The sequence below is a fragment of the Camelus dromedarius genome, chromosome 30 (genome assembly GCF_036321535.1).
Source record: "Camelus dromedarius isolate mCamDro1 chromosome 30, mCamDro1.pat, whole genome shotgun sequence".
Classification (NCBI taxonomy): Eukaryota; Metazoa; Chordata; class Mammalia; order Artiodactyla; family Camelidae; genus Camelus; species Camelus dromedarius.
In genome coordinates, this window is record NC_087465.1 from 2,234,761 (window position 1) to 2,256,578 (window position 21,818).

A 21,818-nucleotide genomic window follows, 5' to 3' on the forward strand; every position below is an offset into this window, starting at 1 on the left:
GGATCCTGTGAGCGTGAGTGGAATATGGATTTAAGGAGGTTTCTGTATTTCCCACATCAGTAGGAGTTGTTCCTGGAGCTACTCTCTATATAGTAGATGATGGCCAAGACTTTTAACCATGGGGTGAATCTCAACCAATATTTAAGCCATTCCTGGGTACATTTAATCACAAGAATGTAGGAACGCCTAGGAAAGTCAATGAAATATAAGAAGCGCTCGGAAGAACACTTCATTTTCATTAGGGAAAACCTCGCCTCGCTGCCCCCAGTCGCCTGTGTGAGGAGTCATGAAAGTCTGGAGCGCAGCCAGACACCATCACAGCGTGATTCTGGGGCCCCACAAACAGAATCTTCCATGGAAGGTGCTTCCAAAAGGAGAGCATCCACACACACAAGAGAAGGTGCACGGTGAACAGGACTCACAGATGTAGTGACGTCTATGGCCTACACGTTTTATTTTCCAATAAATTCCAGTGGGGGCTACCCTAATAACATACAAGCTTAAAGAAGAGATGGGTGTCATTTATCAATCAGCCCTTTCCTCTGCCCAGGCAAATTGCAGAAAAAGCCATTTCCTCTGAGATCATAAGTTTCAGGGGCAAGAAGGAAGAATTTATATGTCTTCTGGAAGTTTTAGCAAAATTACCCTCAGTGCACTGCCCATGGGTGTTATCCCCAGCAGGTGTGCTCCTCACGGAACACAGCGCCAGATGTGTCCAAGCACCACGGGTGACATAATGTCCCCACTGTGCCCACGATGAGGATCAACCCTACTTCCTGCTGAAAGCCACAAAGCAGTGTCTCAAGGTCTGCACAAGCAAGACGCCCTCCTTCCATGAAGAGGGAGACTCTGGCAGTAGCCACACCTTCATAAAGAGATGCAGCTTGTAAACTTGACTCTGCCAAGGCCACAACCTGGGAGCCAGTTAACTATTTCTTGACTCATTAGCACGCGTTCTGAGCCCTATTGAAGGACTAGCGGGTGCTCGGCGAGTCGGACAGAGATGGCGCCGTGACTGATTCCCGGACAGAAGCCGACGCGGCAGCAAAACTTCTCAGCATCGATGGCTCGGGGACCTCGGGAGCGTGCCCTCTGGAAACTGCCCAGTGGGAAGGCCAACCTCTTCCTTATTTGCACGTATACTATTATTTACAGGTGAAACTATAAATATATATATTTGGTGGTATTTGAACCACTTTATGTCTCAACATCAGGGCATGCTTTATCATGAGATTATTCATCTGAAGAGCATGCTAAAAACAAACAAACCGTACTGTTTAAGAAGTGAAAGTATGTTGGAAACCGCCTTTTGCACGGCGAAATAGCTCCGTAAACATCGTGTAATTTTCTGCTACACGTGAGCAGCGGACACCTCCGGTGTGGGTGTCTTCGGCTGGACTCCTCACCCCGTGGTCACAGGAAATGCATGTCCATAGAGTGGAGAGTGAGCTGGGCACGGGCCCTGGGAACGTTCACCTTGCTGAGGTTGTGCTATCAATGTTAAGCTTCTGGACTGGATGCCCACGAAGCTCTGAAACCACTTTCTTTCCCTGTTTCCTAAATAGAGCTTTTGACACCACATTGCATAGAAGAGTCACAGCAGATGTGTCCTGAACTAAATCTAGGTAACCGGAAGGAAGAGGCTTGTTTCTTTGTTCATCAGAGGAACCTGGGCTCAGCCTTGCTTCCCCGCCCTGGAAGGAGGCTGCGTCTGCTTGCCCGGACCTTCCTTGTGCCACCCCTGCAGACCGGATGCTTCCACCGACCTGGGTCGCTAAGGCAACCTGCATCCTATGACCTCGGACGACGAGGTTTCTAAAGTTTGTTTAAAGTCCTACCTCTCCTTCTCAGACTGCAGTAGTAACCTGAGTTAGACCTAGATCGTTGAGCTCCCCTCCACCTGGAGAACTGCAAGAGGACATCTCCACGACTAGTCATACTGGTTTATTGATCCCGTCCACATCCCTCATGTAGGTGGGATTCTGAACGGTATTTCTCACTCTGCTCGTGCTCTGTCGCTCCATCCTCATCTTAATGGGAAAGCAGAAGTCCCTGAAACACCGCTTGAAGTTTTCATCGAGAAAGGCATAGAGGATGGGGTTCAGGCTGCTGTTGGTGTACCCCAGGGCGATACAGAAGTAGTAGCTGGAGAGGGCAGCCGTGCTGTGGGAGGTGCTGCCCAGAGCCTCCACGAGGATGAAGATGTGAATGGGGGTCCAGCAGACGATGAAGACCGCCACCACCACCAGGACCAGCCTGGTGATCCGGCGAAGGTTGCGGTCTTTCTCTCGGGAGCCGGAGAGGAGCCGGACGCTCTTCAAGCGCAGGATCATCAGCGTGTAGCAGACGATGATGATGAGCACCGGGATCACGAAGGCAAAGACGAAGACGCAGATCTTCATAAACAGGTCCCACCAGGAGTAATCGTCGTCCGGGAACTGCAGGGAGCACTCGATGACATCCACGTCTGCAGCGGGTGACAAAACGAGACCACAAAAGGAAAATCGGTTGTGATTACCGTGGCTGCCAAGTGTCCTGAATGTGAATTTTGATATCTTTGGTCGCCAAGGTCCAATCACGCTGAGGCGATATTCCCCAAAGCAGATCACCAAATTAAGAATGAATGCCATATACATTAACCATCCGATTTTTGCACATAGAACAATGAAGCCAGAAGGTCACCGTTTATTGGTAACACATACAAGGCTTCAGAATAAATGAGATTAGCCAGGAATATGAGTTATCTAGCTGTGGAACTGGTTTGACATGGATGGCTTTCAGAAGAGCTAATCTGTTCATTTATAGCGTGAGTACTTACCTGCATTTCCGTATATTACCAGTTCTCCCAGACCTAAGGCTCTGGCAATAAAAGCTAGTATCTCTTTGCGATAAATGATCAAATATTTCCAATCTATCCTTTCCATTTAACAAAAGCCAACTTATCTGAAAAATATTAAATGGTTTACAAGAAATTATTATGTAGGTCAATGAAAATACAAGCAAAATTTTAAGTATGACCCAGCTGTTGTGATTTAGTGGAACCAATGGTGGTCATTGTGACAGAGCATTGCTAAAACACGAGCAAACTTTTGAAGAAGGAGGAGGAGGAGAAAGAAAATAGAAGGGGAGGAAAATGAGGAAGAGAATCATCATCACCATCAAGGAAATTCACAAGTCAGACACATTTTTCACTTTTGCAAACATCGACTAGGTAACAGGTAAAACAATTACATTGATATGATTACTTCGAAACCTGCTTTATTTGCTCTGCTTCTCTTTACTGGATAGTATTCTCTTTGGAGTGGCCGTAAGATTAGAAAGAGCAGAGAGCCAGGATAAGCGCTTTATATCATACTTTCACTGGTGGCCCTCTCACCTGTCCAGGCTCCCCTGTCCCCAGGCAACAACCAGCCAACACCTTTTCCTCTTGCCTCTGAGCAGTCACTGAGCACGGAGCAGGCTACACTCTCTTTGTCCTGATCCTTCCTTACAGATAAAGGAATCAAGCAATACTAAGTTGTAATTTTTATAATGAAAATATTTTCTTCTGACATTGAAAAATATCTGTGTTAAAAATAGTACAATATTTTTGAATAATGAAAACAGCTCTATTAACAATGTTTTCTAAAACATCTTAATGTTCTCTTAATCATATATGCCTTAGTAAAACAAAATACATCTTCTTTGCATTTCAATTAGACATAATTTAAAATACAAAGAATATAACCATTTTGGCCAATTAATAAAGATGATTATCGTAAACTTATCTTTTATCAACTAAATACTAAATCAAAGCTCCCAGAATAACCTGTGATTTTTGATTCTCTGAAAAAGTCATTGTCCAAAGTACTATTACTATGAAAACTATAAGAAACAGACAAGCACCTCTCTTAATTTTTGCTTTAGTGTTTATGGGGAAAAGAACAGTTAAAACCATTTTTTAAAATCATTACTATTTTATAGAATAAATGCATTTATTAACTTTTTTAGGGTGGCACATTGTAATCTAGCTAGCTTCCTTGAAGGTTTTTTCTTTCCTGATTTTGTATATTCCAACAGTGCCTCTTCTTGTGGTTGACTCAGCTTAAATGTCACTTTAGAGACATTTATACAGAGGCTGGTCTGTCTGAATAGTCCTCCTCCCTGCAACTTATATTCTGTCTACTTATTATACTTTATCTATTTTTTGTCATTACATAATGACAGAAGCTAAACAGGAGCCAGACAGAAGCTCTTCTGCAATAACGTGTTGCCTTTCCTAATGTTTTTCTCTCCATCCAGAATGTAAACTACCTTAGGGTAGGCACTCAATCCAGTCCTCCTTAAATACTATTCAATCTCTGCCACATAGGGAGGCAGAAAAATATGGTGTTTGAGGAGAATAAATTGTTAAATAAATAAACAAATGAATACCACATGGAAACCCCTGAAAATATGGACTCAATATAGTAGTTATTATGGGAGAGTAATCTGCTAAGATAAGCAAGGCAACATAAGGGCTAGTGTTGAATTTGGATACATCTTTTAACTCTGAGGATCAGCTTCCTCTTGAACAATTATCTTGTATGTAGTGGGAGCTCATTAAATATTTAATGAATGGGTGAAATAATCAACTACAGTTGCTTTTACAAGACTTTGGAAAACACCCAGTGACAGAGGTGAAAATATCCTCAGGAAATGTCAGTGAAGCTGAATTTATAACAATAAGGAGAAAGGAGAATACTGAGGCAGCCATCAAGGAAATCCAAGTCCAAACACAGCATTTCATTAAATGTTCTGTTTAGACTGCATCTTTATCTTTAAAGACACAGGAGGCTGAAAGCGAAGGGATACAAAAAGATACCCAACGCAAATGGAAACCAAAAGAAAGCAGGAGAACCTAGCTGTACTTACATCAGACCAAATAGACTTTGAGTTAAAAACTGTCATAAGAGGCAATTGTATATAATGATGAAAGGATCAGTTCACCAAGAGGACACAGCAATTGTAAACACACGTGCACCCAACACTGGAGCACCTAAATATATAAAGTATATATGAACAGAGCTGGAGGGAGACACTGCAGCAACACGGTAACAGGACGGATTTCAATCCCAGCTTTCAGCTATGGGTAGATTAGCCAGATAGACAATCAACAAGGAAATGGGGGACTTGAACAGCATTATAAATAAAATTAACTTAACAGACATACACAAAACACGTCATTCAAGAGCAACAGAATACACATCCTCCCTAAGTGTGTATGAAACAGTCCACAGTGTGTAGATCACACGTCAGGCCACAGAGCAAGTCTTAACAACTTTAAAAAGATTAAAATCATATCAAGTATCTTTTCTGACCAAAAGAAAACAGATACCTGTAACAGGAAGAAACTGGAAAATTCACCAATATGTGGAAATTAAGCAACACACTCTTGAACAACCCAGGGGTCAAAGAAGAAATCAAAAGGTTGAGATGAATGAGAAAGAAATACAATATACCAAAACTGGCAGGATGGAGCAAAAGCAGGTCTAAGAGGGAAGCTTATAGTGAGAAAAAAAGAAGGTTCTCAAATAAATAAACTAACTGCACATATCAAGGAACTTAAAAAAAAGAACAAACTAAGCCCAAAAGTTAGTAAGGAAGGAAATAAGAAAAAATAGATCAGAAATAATGAAATAAAGACTAAAAAAAGAAAAAAGAGTTGGGTTTTTTTGAAAAGATAAACAAAAATAACAAAACCTTAGCTAGACTAAGAAAAAAGACAGAAGATTCAAATAAGCAAAATTATTTCATATTTTTTAAATGCTTCTCTAATAAAGTTTGGCATTTCTTAAAATTTACCAAGCGTTATAGCTTAACACCTGCAGTGCTTATGTTGGAAATTAATTTTATAGTTTAAGAGGAAAAGGATTATGCTTCATTTAAAAATGTGTATCCTGCAAGATAAGCTGGGGTTTCAGCAGTGCCCTTTCACCATGACCTGGAAGGTTCCTTCCGACTTATCTGTGCTCGCAGGTATCATGAAACTCCCTAACAAACTGGAGCATTTAGCCAACTCTTAGAGCAATAACCAGCACTGATGAAGTCCAAAGAGATCATTCTGCTCCCCTCCCCTCTGTGAATTTCTATTAAGCTCAAAGAGTTTGTCACAGCTTTCTCTTTTACTAGGAAAACAAAACTCCTAGAACGGTGGTTCTCACGTTGGTTGCGGGTCAGAGGCACCTGGGGAGACCTCAAGCATCTGGACAACCAGACTGTGCCTCAGGTCAATGAAACCAGACCCTCTGGGGTGGGACCCAGGCAGCAGTATTTTCTAACGTACCCAGGTGATTCCAACACGCAGCCTGGAGTGAGAACCATGGTTCAAGAAACACAGGGAACACATCAAGTATACAGTATGCATGGGGTAAAAAGTAATGAGTCCGAAGTCTGATGGGTTTGCTCATCTGTACTACCTCCATCCGTGAACCTGCCTGTGAACGGCCGACAGCCAATGAAGCTTCGTGACCGTGGTGAGGAGATTAACGCTTAAGGAAGAGGAGCGGAGAGCAAGCTTGTGGCTCTGATTCCGGGCCCTTTTTAGGCAGAAAGAAGAGGAGCGAGGAGGTGGATCAGAACTGCCAGGATGCAACAGAAATGTATTTTAAAAATCCACATTACAAAACAGAAACAGACTCACAGACGTAGAAAACAAACTTATGGTTACCAGGGGAGACAGTGGGCAGATAAATTGGGAGTTCGGGATTAGCAGATACAAATGTCTATATATAAGACAGATAAACAACAAGGTCCTACTGTTTATACAAGGAGCTACATTCAATATCTTATAACAGCTTATAATGAAAAAGAATATGAAAACAATTATGTGCATATGTATAACTGAATCACCATGCTGTACGCCAGGGAACCATATTCAGTATCTTGTAATAGCCTATGATGAAAAAGAATATGAAAACAAGTATATGTGTGTATACCTGAATCACTCCGCTGTGCACCAGAAATTAACACAACATTGTAAACCGACTAGACTTCAAAAAAAAAAAAAAAAAGAACCCACACGCCTGCGGCTCGTTACTTCATCCCACCTCTCCAGATCCTCATCTGTGCTTTCTGAACAGAAAATGGGCTGGGTGCCTGCGTTCTGGCCACACCATTATCCCATCCTGCGTTTAGATGTGGAAAGGAACACAAAATTGTGTCATTTCTCATCTTCCGTGAAGGTGGGCATTACATTTCCTTTGGCTTCTGCTTTCTTTCTAGGTATGTGTCCTCCTCACTCCCAAATTAAGAGTTTGTGTAATGAGAAGTTACGTTTTTAAAAATGAAATGATATAACTGAATCACTCTGCTGTACACCTGAAACTGACACAATGTTGTAAATCAATACAAAATATTTTTCCTTTTATGAACAATCACAAAATCAATAACTTTAAAAGGAGAGAAAGAAATGAGAACAGCTGCCCTTACCTTCCCTGACTTTGGTCCCTCCAAGGACAATGGCAGATATGCCAACGGAGGAAGACAGGATCCAAATGCAGACATTGATGATCTTTGCCTTCATGGGCGTGCGGAAGTCGAGAGCCTTGACGGGGTGGCACACGGCGACGTACCGGTCCACACTCATCATGGTCAAGGTGAAGATGCTGGTGAACATGTTGTAGTAGTCGATGGAGATGACGATCTTGCACAGCACGTCCCCAAACGGCCAGGAGTTCATCAGGTAGACCGTGCTCTGGAAGGGCATGGTCGTGGTGACCAAGGCGTCCGCCAAAGCCAGGTTAAATATGTAGATGTTGGTTGCTGTCTTCATCTTCGTGTACCTGAAAGACAAGAAACTAGACCACTTCCCTCCGTTGTCATGTCACACCCATGGGGTAAATGTGCCTTCCAATCACTGAGCTTGTTCTTCATTCACTTATTCTTTACGTATTTATCATCTAAGATTAAAGGGCTGTTCTAGACATTGGGGGTAGTAGAAAAATGGCCAAAATTTCCTGACTTTACTTAGCTTTTATTCTGGTACTTTGTTCCAAAATATGTTTAATTTTAAAAAGTAAAGAAATTACTATAGATAAACAGATAAGTATGCGTACAGGTCTTTTCAACAAGACTTGCATGCAGTACGGCTCTTTATTTGTGACTGACAGTTCATTTTAATCCTACCCAGGCTGCTTGGCTTTGATCACCTTTTAACACTTTTTTTTTCATTGCATAAAACAAAGATAAAACCTACCCCTTTTCCTCAAGGTTACTTTGAGACAATCAATCATGGTAATTATGTCTTTTGAAAATGCAAAATGGTTTTCTTTTCTTTTCTTTTCTTTTTTAAACTCATTTCATTTCAATGACTAAAACAACTATGTGCTGATTTTTATTTACCAGGGTCCCACTAGCCTCTCACTTCAGATGCATTATGGAAACAGAGCAGGCTGAGTCCTCTCACACATGGCCCGGCACTAAACACCGCCGGGTCCCGCAGGTGAGAGACAACTTGGTTCTCCTTCTCTCATCTCGGGAGATTAGCAAAGCACACAGGTTGTTTCATCTTCCAACTGAGGGAACAGAAATTTTCGAAATAGGTCAGAAAGATTGCCTTTAAGCCCAAATCATTTCTTTCCATTTTCACATGAAGTTTAGAACAATTCCATTCTCAACTGAAACTGAACTAAGAAGATTGCTTCACTTAGGGGACGTGTCCTCATGGATCCTGGGGCGTGAAATGTTCCCAACTGCACTGCAGGTTTTCGGAGGCCAAATGCTAAGGTATGCTGGGAAAATCCACATGTTAATTACTGTCTACACGCCTCAGTTTGTGAACCTAATCAGAATTAATTCAGCCATGCCCCATGTACCCTCACGGTGCCAGAGTTTTTCCACGTTAGGGCCTGACGTTTACTAAAGGTTATTTATGAGGAGCGGACTATGGAAAACCACCCCTGCTTTGGCTGCCGCGTCAACACCACCAGAGCCTGCTGATCACTGTGGGGCTGTTGTTTCCGCAGGAGAACCTTCTGCTACCGCGCGGAGACCGAGCAGCCTCGGCTCCCCCGGGGGGCACTGCGGGTTGAGGTCGAGTCCGGCTGTCCTGAGTCTGAATTCAGTAGGTGACTTAGTTCTGAGTTTCAGCTCCTGTGAAATGAGGCTAACAAAACGGAACTGGCGGGACACAAGCAGACGTCCCGCCTCACCCAACTCCCAGGGTCTCACCCCCAGCCCGGCTCCCGGCCTCGCTCCCCCTCCTGCCGGCGCTGGGATGAAGGCGCTGTAAACGCGGGCACAGGAGTCCTTATCTCTGGGTTTCTGTTTTGATGCTCTGCTAACTAAACAGTGCTTTAATCTGAAGAGTGACGAGTTTATTTTAAAGTATGTCTTGCCTTTACAGTTTTCACTCAGATATTATCATGTGGCCCGTAAGTTTTAGGAAGTGAATGACTGTGTGTGCCCAGGGCTCCGGGCATAGGCGCTTAAAGGCACGGATAAGTAAGCAGGGGCACTTCCTGAGAAGGAGCCAAATGCTTCTAGTGAACAAGACTAAAATGCTATCTGTTCAAGTACTGTCTTCCTAAAACTACGGTTTTATGTCTGAAAAATGCATCTTAAAAGCTGGCCTCCTACTCGTTCAGCTTCCTCCCCCAGATCCCTGATACCAGCAAAGACTCGAGCAGCCAGTGCCTCTGACTCCTGCTCTCGGGTTTTGTGACCGGAGAGTCTCCTCTTTCTCTACAAGTTAGACTGCGGTTCTCCGCCCGATACATCCAGGCAGCCCTGGCTTCTAGTCCTTGGTCTTCCTTCCAGCTGATGGACTTCGGGGAGGTCACTGAAAGCCCCGAGCATCGGTCTCCCAGCTACAGAATGGGGACTGTAACACTCATCTCACAGAGCTCCTGAGATCGTTAGGGGAGGCCCCTGATCCGGACGCCAGGCCTGATTTATCCCATGTTCCCAGCTCCTCTCCCCCTTCTTATGTGGGTGGAAGCCACCAGCTCCCACAGGAAGCAGAAGGGAACACAGTTCCTAGCTAACACCCCTGGTCGTATTTACTGATTTCAGCTTGAATATGAGAGATAATTGTAAAATTAAGCCTGGCTGCTAACCTTAACTGCTAGAATGGAAGGATACATGATTCCATGAATCCATAAATGTATTCTATTTACAATAAAATAGAATTTGCATCATTTAAGTAGCCACAAAATGCTGAATGAGAACTTGCTCTTAGCATTTCAAAAATACTTTTAACAACTGGATGTGTGAAACTGCTTAAGGCTTGACCTTATAAAGAGTTCACATGCTGTCATCAGATCTCAGAATAAGACAGATGACCACCTAAAACAGAGACGTCTACAAATTACACAGACGGTAATTATACTAATTACAGAAGACCTTGCTCCCAGAGAGACCAGTGCTGCTCAGACCCTGCCTGCCCGGCTACCGCCGTTACCGCCCCCGGGGCTGGAGGCATCTGCCGGACACACAAGACGTGCCTGTACCCCCTGCTGTGGTGACCCCTGCATCCGCCAACATCCCAGTGTCCCGGCATCGTCCCGGCATCGAGATGGATCACGCTAATGACAAGAATCATAATAACCGTTTCATTCAGAACACTCCCTGTGTCAGACTCTGCTGCATGGCCCACACGCTTTACCTGGCTCGTCCTCACCGTGTCTCCACGCGGTCGGTACCAGCACCCCGGCTCTAGAGGCGAGCCCCCAAGAACCGCAGGAGCTCCGTAAATTTCTCAAAGTAACATGGTTGTGAAAGGCGCTGCACGAAGTCAAACCCAGGGGTTTGCCCGCAGGCCCTGCATTCGTCCGTCTCCCCAGGACTTTACAATGTACCGTGCCCAGCGTTTTGACTTCCATGCATCTTACTTGATCCTCACCGCAACTGCCCTTGAGCTGCCCACGAGCTTTACGTCGTTCCCCTAACCCAGCTGAAGAAAGTGGACTCAGGTGAGCGAAGTGATTTTTCCAGTGTCTGCAAAGACAGGCGCTCAGTGGGAGGATGTGGGGGCTCAGCAGGGCCCACCCGCCACCCCAGGGCTCTGGAAGGCGGGTGCTTACAAGCCCACAACACTGAAAGGGAGAACTGAACAGACACAGTTAAAAGTATCGCACGGACTGAGTTCAACAAATATTTACCGACAGTTTTTATGGGCCCCTCTGGACTGGAACCTGTTTAGCCAGGAGGATGAGACCCCTGCCCTCGGAGGCAGCCTGGCTGAGCCCTCAGGGGACCCTCCGTGTTTAGCTAAAACAGACCGGCAGTCAGACCTCTCAGTCGTTGCGCGCCTCCTGGTGCAGACAAGTCAGCTTTCTCGCTGCACTCAGATATGAAATTATTTTCCATTTTATCCACAAACACTCGCAAGTATGCCAAGCAGATCGGCGCCATCTGATGGGTAGTCTCGGCGGGTGGGTGCACTTCTCGACATGCACACCACCGGAGCGTGTGGCATTAAAAGAGCAAAGTCTGCCAGCTGTCCCCGCTAAATGTGTCAGTGTCACCAACCTGGAAATGACACGGGGTGCGGGCAGCTGTCCAGGAAGAGGGCTCAGGAGGGAGCTCAGGGCACCAGCCGTGAGGTCGTCCCGGCAACGTGCTAGAGGGTGTGCCTGTGAGCTCACAGGGCTCCCATCGCACGTGGACCCAAGTCCTTCCTCGCACCGCCCTCTTCCAGGGGACTGCGGGCAGCTTCAAACTTGGGCGACAGTGGGACATGAAATACAAGCCTTATGAATAGTCACCAAACTGCAGCTGCAACGTCACGAAAAAGCAAACAGCCTCATGGCCATTCTTCTGAATAGACTCCTTTCATACAGCAGATACCCAGCAGCTGGGAGAAAGCACCTGGACAAGCAGCTGGTCTGGGGAAAAAAACGCATGTGACCAAAAGCCCCTGCCCACGGGAAGCTGGCAGCCACCCCACGACCCCGGAGATGCACCGAACACCGACTCAGGAGCAGGAGGGTCTGCAGCACCTGGGATAACGCAGCCCCTTCCTAACCAGTGGCGGGAGATGAGCACAGTGAGAGATGGGTTTCGGCACACTTTTCTCTGCACGATTGATTCATCAACCTGGGCATGTTTTCCAGATACAAAGCATTCTAGATTTTAGGATAAAAATGATCAGAAATGATGGCTGTACGGGGGTGAATTCTCAGGAGAACATATCTGAAAGCATGCTGCCTCTGCTGCGTCACATTCTCCGCGTACTTCCAGTTCATTCAGTGAAATTAACCTGCGTGGATTGTTTCCTGCTGAAATTACGGTGCTTTACTAACGGACAGTAGCTTATTAATTTTTTTTAAAAAAAGAAGGGAAATCCAGCCATTGTTTCTCCAATGATGTGACTTTGAAATTGCCTCTACCCCTAGCACTCTGAAGGAGTCACCAGGTCCCTGAAACGCCCCCACAGGCAAAGAGCAAACGCTGTAACCAGAACAGAGGAGGGGCGGGGCCTGTCCCCCAGTGACGTACAGCCAGGAGGGCGCACAGGCATTGCCCCGAGCCCGGATGGGCTGTCCTTGCGTGGCGGTGCGGGGACAAAGGGGAAGCAGAAGTAATGATCTCACTGCAAAAGCCAGGACCCCAGGAACGCTCCTCCAGCCTGCAGTCACGGTCCTGCCCCCCAGAAGGAATGTTCTAGTGCCTTCTGTGGGGCACGCAGGGTGAGTGTGCATCCTGCCCAAAAACACAGTAGAAAATGACAAATTTCAAATGAGTGACAAGTTCTTTCCTAGTGTACAACCATCTGGATACCCAGAAGGATACAGAATTCTTAAATTACTTTTCCATCTTTATACAGAAACCTGGCCTAGCTAAGGTGAGCCGCAGGGTGCCGCAGAGAGGCCGCACGGTCACCCTCCCGCTCCGTCCCCCATCAGAAGGAAGTGCCCCCTCCACGAGGCCGAGAGCAGCAGGGTACGGCAGAGAGCACTCAGAGTTTTGTTGCCAAGTTACAGGAGCTCAGAAAATCACCCCTGTTGTTACAGCTGGTCTCTCCAGGCTCGTGACTCTGGGCCGTTTCTAGTCTGAAGGCTCCTGCCCACCGTCAGACCAGTTCCTTTGAGATATCTCAATTCATCACGTGTTTTACATTTTTCTCATTTTTCATTTAAATTCTGCCTTGCCTGGCCAGTGGAGAGGGTAAGTCTTTTAAAAAAATAAGACGTAAGGCTTTCACAGTACTGTCCCCACTCCTAAAATCTGCTCTCCTTACGTAAGTCTGCCTTGTCGAAGACACAAGCCAGCACCCCCTCCAAAGAAACAAACAAAACTATCCGCTGGTGTCCGCTGAGGAATACGCGAACGCCATTCTGAAACCACCTCCTGTTAACGCTGCGTTTTGTTAGACCTGTGTGAAGCACACCCCTGCGACCAAACAGCTGCAGGGTTTCAGCAGAGCACAGAGTCCCCCGGGGCGGCGACAACGGAGCGTGTCCACAGGTTCGTGTGCGGTGAGGGAGGTGCCAGCCGCAGGGCTCACGCGAAGACGCTGCTTGCTGCTGCCGAGACGGGGCTGAAGGATACACGGAGAGGAGCTGCCGTCTCCAGGGAGAACAGGAAGAACTGCGAAGGCAGCACAAGCCACTGTGAGCACTGCAGGTTTGCCCGTCTGTTAGAGCTTAGGAGCGCTCCACCCGATCACCCGTTTGGGTTCTTTCCTCTTTCTTTCTTCTTCTTTCCCCCCATTTTTTCCTTTTTTCTTTTGTCTTCTATTCTCCTTTTTTTTTTTTTTTTGGCAGCTGTCTGATCTCTGATCTCTGAAGCAGTTCCGCAAGGATTTGGCCTTCCGTGATCACATGTGCCACAGGGAAGAAAATAATATTCCATTTAGCGAATCCATATAAACAGGATTATGGAGCCAATGCTCTCTTTTCAGAGCTTGTCAAATAATAAAATTACTTTGAGAAATTCAAGACAGGCTCTTCTGAGAATAATTTCTGAAGTTATTTTTGCTTTGCTTGCTTTAAAGGAAATGTGGAGTATGGATTCCAAAAGAGGGTTCAAGACTAATTAGAACCTTTTTTTTTAAACCAAAGCCTCAGGTATGACTGCCGTCAGACAGGCAGCGGCACGCGGGCACGTGGCTAGCTACACCTCTGCCCCCCTTGAACGCCTTCCCGGGTGTCGTTTGGTGATACTATCCAAGGTCGGTTGCAGTGACATTTGAGAGGACGTGGAATAGGCAGGTGTCTACACACAGCTGCAGTGATTACAAGCAACACTCTCGGGAGAAGGACCGAGACACCTGGGATGGGAAAGAGGAGTGCGCTGCAGGAGACACCCTGACCGGGTCACCCCATCCCTTCCCGTGCACCCCCAATCCGGTGACAGCCACACGGCTTTGGTGGGACTGGTACAAGCTCAACCGTGGGGCCCCTGCTAACGTAGGGGTGGCCTGAGTGAGTCAGCTTATGTCAGTAACTTAAGAAGGTCTCAGCAGAGTGGAGTGTGGGACTTCTGTCGCCTGAGGAAGAAACACCCTGTTCTTGTATTTATGAGCAAGACAACAGGTACCTCGTGAGGAACAACCTCCATCCCAGCGAACCTGGGGGATTAGCTGCCTTTGGAGAAGAAATTTGAGTTCAGGACATAGAATCACTTCCAAAGTCTTTTTGTGGTTCTGGTTTTCCTTAAGCCTCTTATAAAGTCGCCTCTTTTAGGAAATTTCAACACTGCCCAGGCTGAACTATAGGGGAGCCAAGGTCCTCCCCTCCCAGGGCAAGGTCAGCAGCAGACTGGGCCCAGGGGGCCTTCACCGTGGTGGCGGAGAACGAATGAAACCGATGAGGAAAGAAGCAGGCAAAACGGAAGACCAAGGACCAGATAATTCTCTGACTCCTGTTTTGTTTCTCCTGATAAATTTTTCCTTCTTTGGCCTTACATTGAATTTTAAAAGAAACATACCTTTGCAAGAGTAAAGCTTTTCTTTAAATTAAACAAAAGAAAGCATATATACCAAATTTCATAAAAACTGAAGCTGGAAGAGTGTTTTCTTACAGAGAACAGAAAATGGATAAAAAGTGTTCAGGGCTGAATTGTGTCCCCCAGATTCCTCGTTCAAGTCCTACCCCAGCACCTCAGAACATGACTGTTTGAAAGTAGGGCCTTTAAGGGGGTGAAATGAGGTAAAATTAAGGTAAAATGGGGTCACTAGGGTAGACCCTAATCCAACGTAACTAGTATCCCTAGAAGAAGGGAGATCAGGGCACAGAGACGGGGGACGAGCACACAGCAGGAAGACCCTGTGAGGACCCAGGGGGAAGGCGGCCGCCTGCGAGCCAGGGAGGGAGGCCTCAGAAGAAACGAAGCCTGGAGACACCCTGATCCTGAACTTCGAGCCTCTGACTGTGAGGCAACACATTTCCGTCATGAAAGCCACTCGGTCTGTGGTACTACGGCAGCCCCAGCACGCTCATAAGGCAGATCCTCTAGGAATCTGAGCGACCTGTAAGATGACCACCCAGGGCCGTCCAGAAGGAAGGCGGCCGGCTGAGTCTGCAGCCAGGGTGGACAAGGCGGGGAGAGACGCGCAGATTTAGGGCTGGTCAGCATTTCCCTGACAGTTACAGCCACGAGAACGGATGCTACCGCTGAGGAGGGTGGTGTCACGTCGGCCAGGCTGCAGTCTCCGAACATTCAGTCACATACTCACCAAGGTGCTGCTGTGAAGGGTTTTTGTAGATGTGGATAAACTCCGTAGTCAATTGACTTTAAACAAAGGAGATTACCCTTGAGGATCTGGGTGGGCCAGGTCCAATCAGTTGAAAGACCTTAAGAGCAGAGCTGCAGCCTCCCCGAGAAAGGAGACATCCCCCCCGCGTAGGGCCGCCTGCCTCCCCTGACACCTGCCTGCTGAGCCTCAGAGCCGCCCAGCCAGCCCACAGTCACATAAGCCAGTTCCTTGTAGTCAGTCTCTCAACACGTACATCCCCTACTGGTTCAGCTTCTCTGGGTGACTCCTGACTAACACGGAGAGAAGCGAAGTGAGGACGGAGATTGCTGAGCAGGCTCTGGGAAGAGGATCATTTAGACACAGCATGATGCTGTGCACCAGAAACTGACGCCACGCTGTAAACTGCCTATATCTCAATGTAAAAAGTCAAAAAAAAAAAAAAAAAAAAAAGAGCGATGGACAGATGCATAATTATGTAACAAAGCAAGTACAATAAAAAGTTAATTGTATGGGGGAAAAAACACCAGTGGAGAGGAGTGAGAAACCCAGTGGGTGTGGAAGGAGGTCAAGGAGCAGGTGAGGCTGGTCAGGCGGGCGGAGTCTCCACGGAAGCCAGGGGACAGCCAGCTGGGAGTGCGCATCCGAGCCTGAGCACGCCGCTCTGGGGAAGCAGCGCCAGGGTGGGGAGCCAAGTGCACCGGGCTGAGGACCCGGCGGAAGACACCGAAGTGAAGAGGAGGCATGGTTCCTCCAAGAGGCCCCGGCAGACAGGAGGAAGAGAGGACGTTAGCTCAGGGAACTCAGAGACGGAAGGCTGTGGACTGCCACTTGCAGGAGGACAGACACTGAGCGCATCCAGGTGCCTAAGGGTCAAAAGCAGCGATGAGGGAGAACTGACCGACAGGAGAAAGGAGATGACGGGTACCAGAGACCCCGTGAGACTCAAACACAGGAGCAGGGCTTTGGCTCCAGCAGGAGGAGGGGACCCTTCACAGGGATGCAGCGGGATGAGGGTAGCGGGCTGCCAACGCTGTTTTTATCATATTTTCAGGAGGAGCTGGACCGGACGGTCCCAGTGGACCACTGAGACCAGCCACCTGCCCTGAGGGGAAGTGGCCAAGAAGAGGGCTTGGGAATTAGTGGCAACTAGAGTTTTGGGGGTTTTTAATGGGAAATGGGAAAAGCCCAGTCCTTTCCTGGGCTCTTTCTAGAAAACAGGAGACAGAAAAACTAAGCAGAACGGAGGTCAGATACACTTGGAGGCAGTGATTTTCCCTTGACAAAAGGAAAACTGATTTTATTCAGCAGCATTCAGCGATCTAGGGATGGGAACAAGGCCAGTTACTGGCCTGACCCCGGGCGCGGGCTCGGTGAAAGGCAGGGCAGGAGGACAAGGAGGCCAGGCAGTCGAGCATCTGCAGGGACGGCTCCCGGAGTCCGGGCTCAGCCGGGAGAGCAGGCAGGGCCGTCGGGGGAGGTGCCCAGACGTCTGCAGAGGCAGAGGGTGCAGACTGAAGACCAGAGTGGATGAAAGCACAGGGCCGGGGGCCAGGCTGCTGGGATCCTTCTGGCCCCACAAGTTAGCAAGGTGTGACCTTAGTCGGTTTATTTAATCTTTCTTTGCTTTAGTTGCATCATCTGTTAAATGGGTGTGGAAACATACCTGTCATTATGAAGATTAAATACTTCCCATGGAGTAAGCAGATTTACCAGCTCGCATATATGAAGTGTTCATTGAATTTTAATCATTTTCGCTAAGGGAGGAGACAGCTGTATGCATGGGAGACAGAGGTTTAAGGTGTCAGAGGTGGGGCTGCTGGCAAGGTTGGTGGTGTGGGCGTGGGTGGGCATCATGGCAGGTGACCTGCACAGGAAGAGGTGAAGATAACTGGGGTTAGGACCCTGAGTGTCACCCCATGGGCACCCCCAAGGTGTTGGCAGGAGCCAAGGACATGAAGCAAAGGCTGAGGTAAGAACTTTGTACGCCAGGACTACAAACTCCAAAGCCTGCTGAGAAGGGAGGCTGGAGCGCTTCACCGTGGAAGGTTAAAGTACCCTAATATTCAGCTGTTAGCAGTTGCTACACGTTAAATGATGAAAATCCTTGAAACATTCAATTATCTTCAAAAGGTACTGGACAGAGTACCAGGTGCCCAGGGTGGGAAAAGCTACTTGGAAGGCAGGTCTAAAAACAGTCAAAGCTTTTCCACAACTCTCACATTCTCCCCAGGTCCATGCTGGCCATCCTAGACCCGCAGCTGCCCCACCATCCGAGCATCTAAATTCCACCTGCAGAGTGATTTCCCAGATGACACAACCACGGCCCTTTTGCATGCTTAACATTTAAAAATAATGACCTCAAAATTGAGCCTCCATCTTTCCAAGCAATGCTGCTCAGCCCTCGACGTCAGTCACGAAAGCTGAATGTGAATCCCACACCCCGGTTCTGCCCTGAGCTCTGATGGGTGCACCACCGCCAGAGGCCACCCTCGCTCGCATCTTCAGTCCTTTCCTCTCCTGAGCGAAATAAACCCAAGTCCGTCAGCGTTTCTTCTGGGGTTGTATTTTTCAACTCATTGACCACCTATCAATCTGAACAAATTCTAAATGCTCCTTGGTGCTCTTAGCTGTGGCTCTAAGCCAGCTCTTGTTTCCGTGGGTCGGCATTCCAGAATGCTGACAGACCCCTTCACTCTTCATTTATCATCAAACTATCGCCAGGTAGCTGAGAACGGGGTGGGAGGATGGGTAATGCTGTCATGTGAACTCTCTAACTTCTTTTGCACCGTCAGCTGAATTTATCCCCTTCTCACAAATTTTAGTCTTGGATACCTTTGGGATACATATATTTAGTTTATATTTATATTTCTTTATATTTACCATTAAAACTCCCAGCCAGTCTACAGATTCTTTTTTCTCTCTGGCATGCCTATTGCTCCCCATAGAGTTACTTGTGCACATATTTTGGGATTCTTCATTCTTTTTATTTTTTATTTTTATTTTTTTATTGAAGTCTAGTCAGCTTATAATATTTTGTCAGTTTCTGGTGTGCAGCATTATGTTTCAGTCATACAAGTACATACATATATTCCCTTTTCATATTCTTTTTCATTATAGGTTACTACAAGGCACTGAATATAGTTCCCTGTGCTGTGCAGGAGAAACTTGTTGTTCATCTATTTTATATATAGTAGTTAGAATCTGCAAATCTCGAACTCCCAGTTTATCCTGCCCCACCCCCTCCCCCCTGGTAACAGTAAGTTTAGTTTCTGTGTCTGTGAGTCTGTTTCTTCATTCTTTTTCATCCTAGGCTGCAAGGCTATACAGAAAGGTGTAGAGCAACTCAGAAGTCCTTCCTAGACTCAAAACTTCAAGTGCCTGTTCAAATGACAATAAGACATATCTGTTTCACTGAAGCACTTAAACGTGACATAAGGAGGGACAGAGTAGGGGTTTTGTTCACATCCTCTTTTCTGTAGCAATGTTTTATTACAAAACAATGGCCTCTGTAACAAAAATCTCCTTAAAATTTTAATTATGGTTTAGAATACAGCTGTCTTTTCTTTTCTTTTCTTTTGGTTACTATAATCTTCTCTCTAATGGAGAGCAGCCCTGAAATTACTAATGACTTGGGAAAACAATTCACTTTTAAAATAGTCCTCCTTCTGTACCCTGTACTCAGCACTGATAGAAGTCCTGTAAAACGCAATAAGCAATTATGGAAGCCAGGGGCAGCAAGCTACAGACACTGATTGTGGGTGAAAAAAAGCGTTATAACATGTATCTGGAGGCTTAAATGATGGTTTTCAGTTCCAGAGCCCAGACAAGGGTAAAAGGCCTGACATTCCGAAGCCAGAGAGAGAGAGAGAGAGATTAAGGGGTATTTGAAAGACTCATGTTACTACAGATACTGTTCTTAAAGTTCATAATAAATAAAGAGCCTGTTTCAAAACTAAAGTCAGGATAAAAAATAGTAAGAAATTAGCTCCTCATCCTTACAAGGCCCCTAAACAGAGTAACTTGCATCCTTCCTTTATTTCACAGGAACTTCCCAAAGGAGTGTCAGCTTTGTATTCTCTCTCAAAGGTGCATCTCCAAAGCATTAAGTCTCCCAGAATGTGAAACTTCTCAAAGGGCGCCCAGACAACGTTGAGGCTTTTTTTTTTTTTCCTTTCTTTTCTTTTCTTGTTTTCTTTGTTGCAAGAGGCCAAAATAGGAATCGTTTCACTAACCAGAAAGCGAGCGTATATGTCGATATTGGATACTTAATCATTGGAAGTTGACTTCAGTGTAATTCCACAAAAGAACAATAAAATAAAACAGTCAATTCTTAAGGTGGGCAATAAAAAAAAGCAATTTTTGAAAACCTCCAGCATCCTTTAGAGGACAAATATTAGGCGGCTTGGATCCTAGGTCACTGGAAGTCTAAGCAAATAAGATGACATGTCAGCAATTAGAGGCTCGTGTATGGACACCAACCGCCCTAAGCAGTGCAGTGTCTTTGCTCCATAAACCTTAACACCAATCTGATGAGTCACGAGAAATACTGAGGTGTCTTCAGTGCATTAGGTGGGCACGAACTGTATCTAAAGAAATACTTGCAAAGGGCAAAACACGGTGCTCCAAACTGGGGCAGGCAGCAGGCAAACGGCCTGGCAGACGGACTAGTTTCCTGCCCAGGCGACCCTGACTTTGTTCCACACCCCAGCACCTTCCTTGTCTGCAGGGTTCGCAGTAGGGTCTTGGGGGGCACGGGAGGGTTGCTCTGAAATCCTCAAGACACCTCTGGCCTCGGATTCGCCCTATGCGAACCTCGCGGTCTCGCACCAAATATTCTCCCAGGAAATCCTTCACTTCTGAGTCCACCCTCAGAATCTGCGGAGCCCCGACGGAATGGGGTTCCCAGAGTCCAGTACGGACGCAGTGGGCTCCCCACCTCCCAGCGGGTGGCAGGCCCGACCCTCCCTCCCGGCTGCGACCGCTGCGGCGCCCGGACCCCGCGCTCACCGGATGATCACGAACATGACCAGCGAGTTGCCCACCAAGCCCACGACGAACACCACCGAGTAGACCGCCGTGATGACGACCGCGATGGCCGGGGAGATGTGCGCGGGCTCGGGCGGCGCGCCCTCGGGGCCTGCGCTAGTGTTGCCGTCCGGCTCGGCCCAGCCCGGGGACCAGCCGCTGCCGTTGCGGGGCAGGCAGGTGCTCGGGGAGCAGGTGGGGCCCGGCTCGCCGCGGAAGATCTGGACCGGGGGCTCCATGGCGGGCGGCTGCTGCTGGGGGGCGAGGACAGGCGGCACCTGCGGGCTGCGGGGGCGAGAGAACCGGCTGGACCCGAGAGGCAAACTTTGGCCACTCCCGAGCCAGCGCTCGGGGCCGGCGGTGTTGGGGGCCCAGGGCCCGCTGATGCCCACCCGGCCGCACGTCCCCGAGGCGGGACAGGGAGGACGGACCTCTGGCTGCCACCCCGGCCAGCAGACGCTCCGCAGATGCCGGGAGAGGCAGAGAGCGCGCCCTCCTTTTCTCCCGTTCCTGAAATCACCCTACCCTTTCCTAGGCACGTTTCCCTGCTGAAACTGTCCCCAGACTGCCTCTTGGAGCCCCCAAGGACAAAAGACCCCTAGAGCACAGAGCCCTCGCTCCCGAGACTGCGTCTCGAAAGCCCAAAGCTCACCTCTGGCTCCCGGAGACGCGCGGAGCGGTGCAGGGGGCCCTGGCCGGCGCGGAAGCGCGCGTTCCCGGGTACCGCTCAGCCCTGGGGTCGCCGCGGGCTCTCAGCCCCCGGCCCCGCGCTCTGGCTGCGGACGCCTTTTCCCCCCGAGCGCGTCCTCGCCGCCCAGCGCGCGGCTCCCAGATCGGCGGCGGCCAAGCGGGGCTGGACGCGGGGAGGGCGCGCGGGCGCCGGGACCCGCGGGCGGAGAGCTGGGCCGGACGCCTCGCCCCGCCCCGCCCCGCCCCGGCCGCCCCGCCCACCCGGCCCCGCCGCGCCCCCGGCCCCGCGCCCGCTCACCCTGCGCGTGAACTTCGCAGAGCCGCGCACAGCCGCCCTCCGATGGTCCCCGGCCTTCCCCGCCGCCCGAGCCGCCGAGCCGCCGTGCGGTTCAGATGGAGTGGTCGGGAAGGGCGTGCCTGCCGCGCGCGAGTGCGCGTGGGT

At 48.2% G+C, this 21,818-nt stretch overlaps 1 protein-coding gene across 1 annotated transcript; it reads right to left on the reverse strand.

Moving 5' to 3' along the window:
- Window positions 1–1,929: 1,929 nt before the first annotated feature.
- Window positions 1,930–21,461, reverse strand: OPRK1 (opioid receptor kappa 1). The gene is made up of 4 exons (XM_031441630.2): window positions 21,339–21,461; window positions 20,669–20,971; window positions 7,450–7,802; window positions 1,930–2,467 (listed from the first exon to the last, which is right to left on the reverse strand). Exons 2-4 carry the CDS (start codon window positions 20,923–20,925, stop codon window positions 1,935–1,937), a joined length of 1,143 nt encoding a protein of 380 aa, XP_031297490.1. The 5' UTR covers window positions 20,926–20,971; window positions 21,339–21,461; the 3' UTR covers window positions 1,930–1,934.
- Window positions 21,462–21,818: the final 357 nt, after the last annotated feature.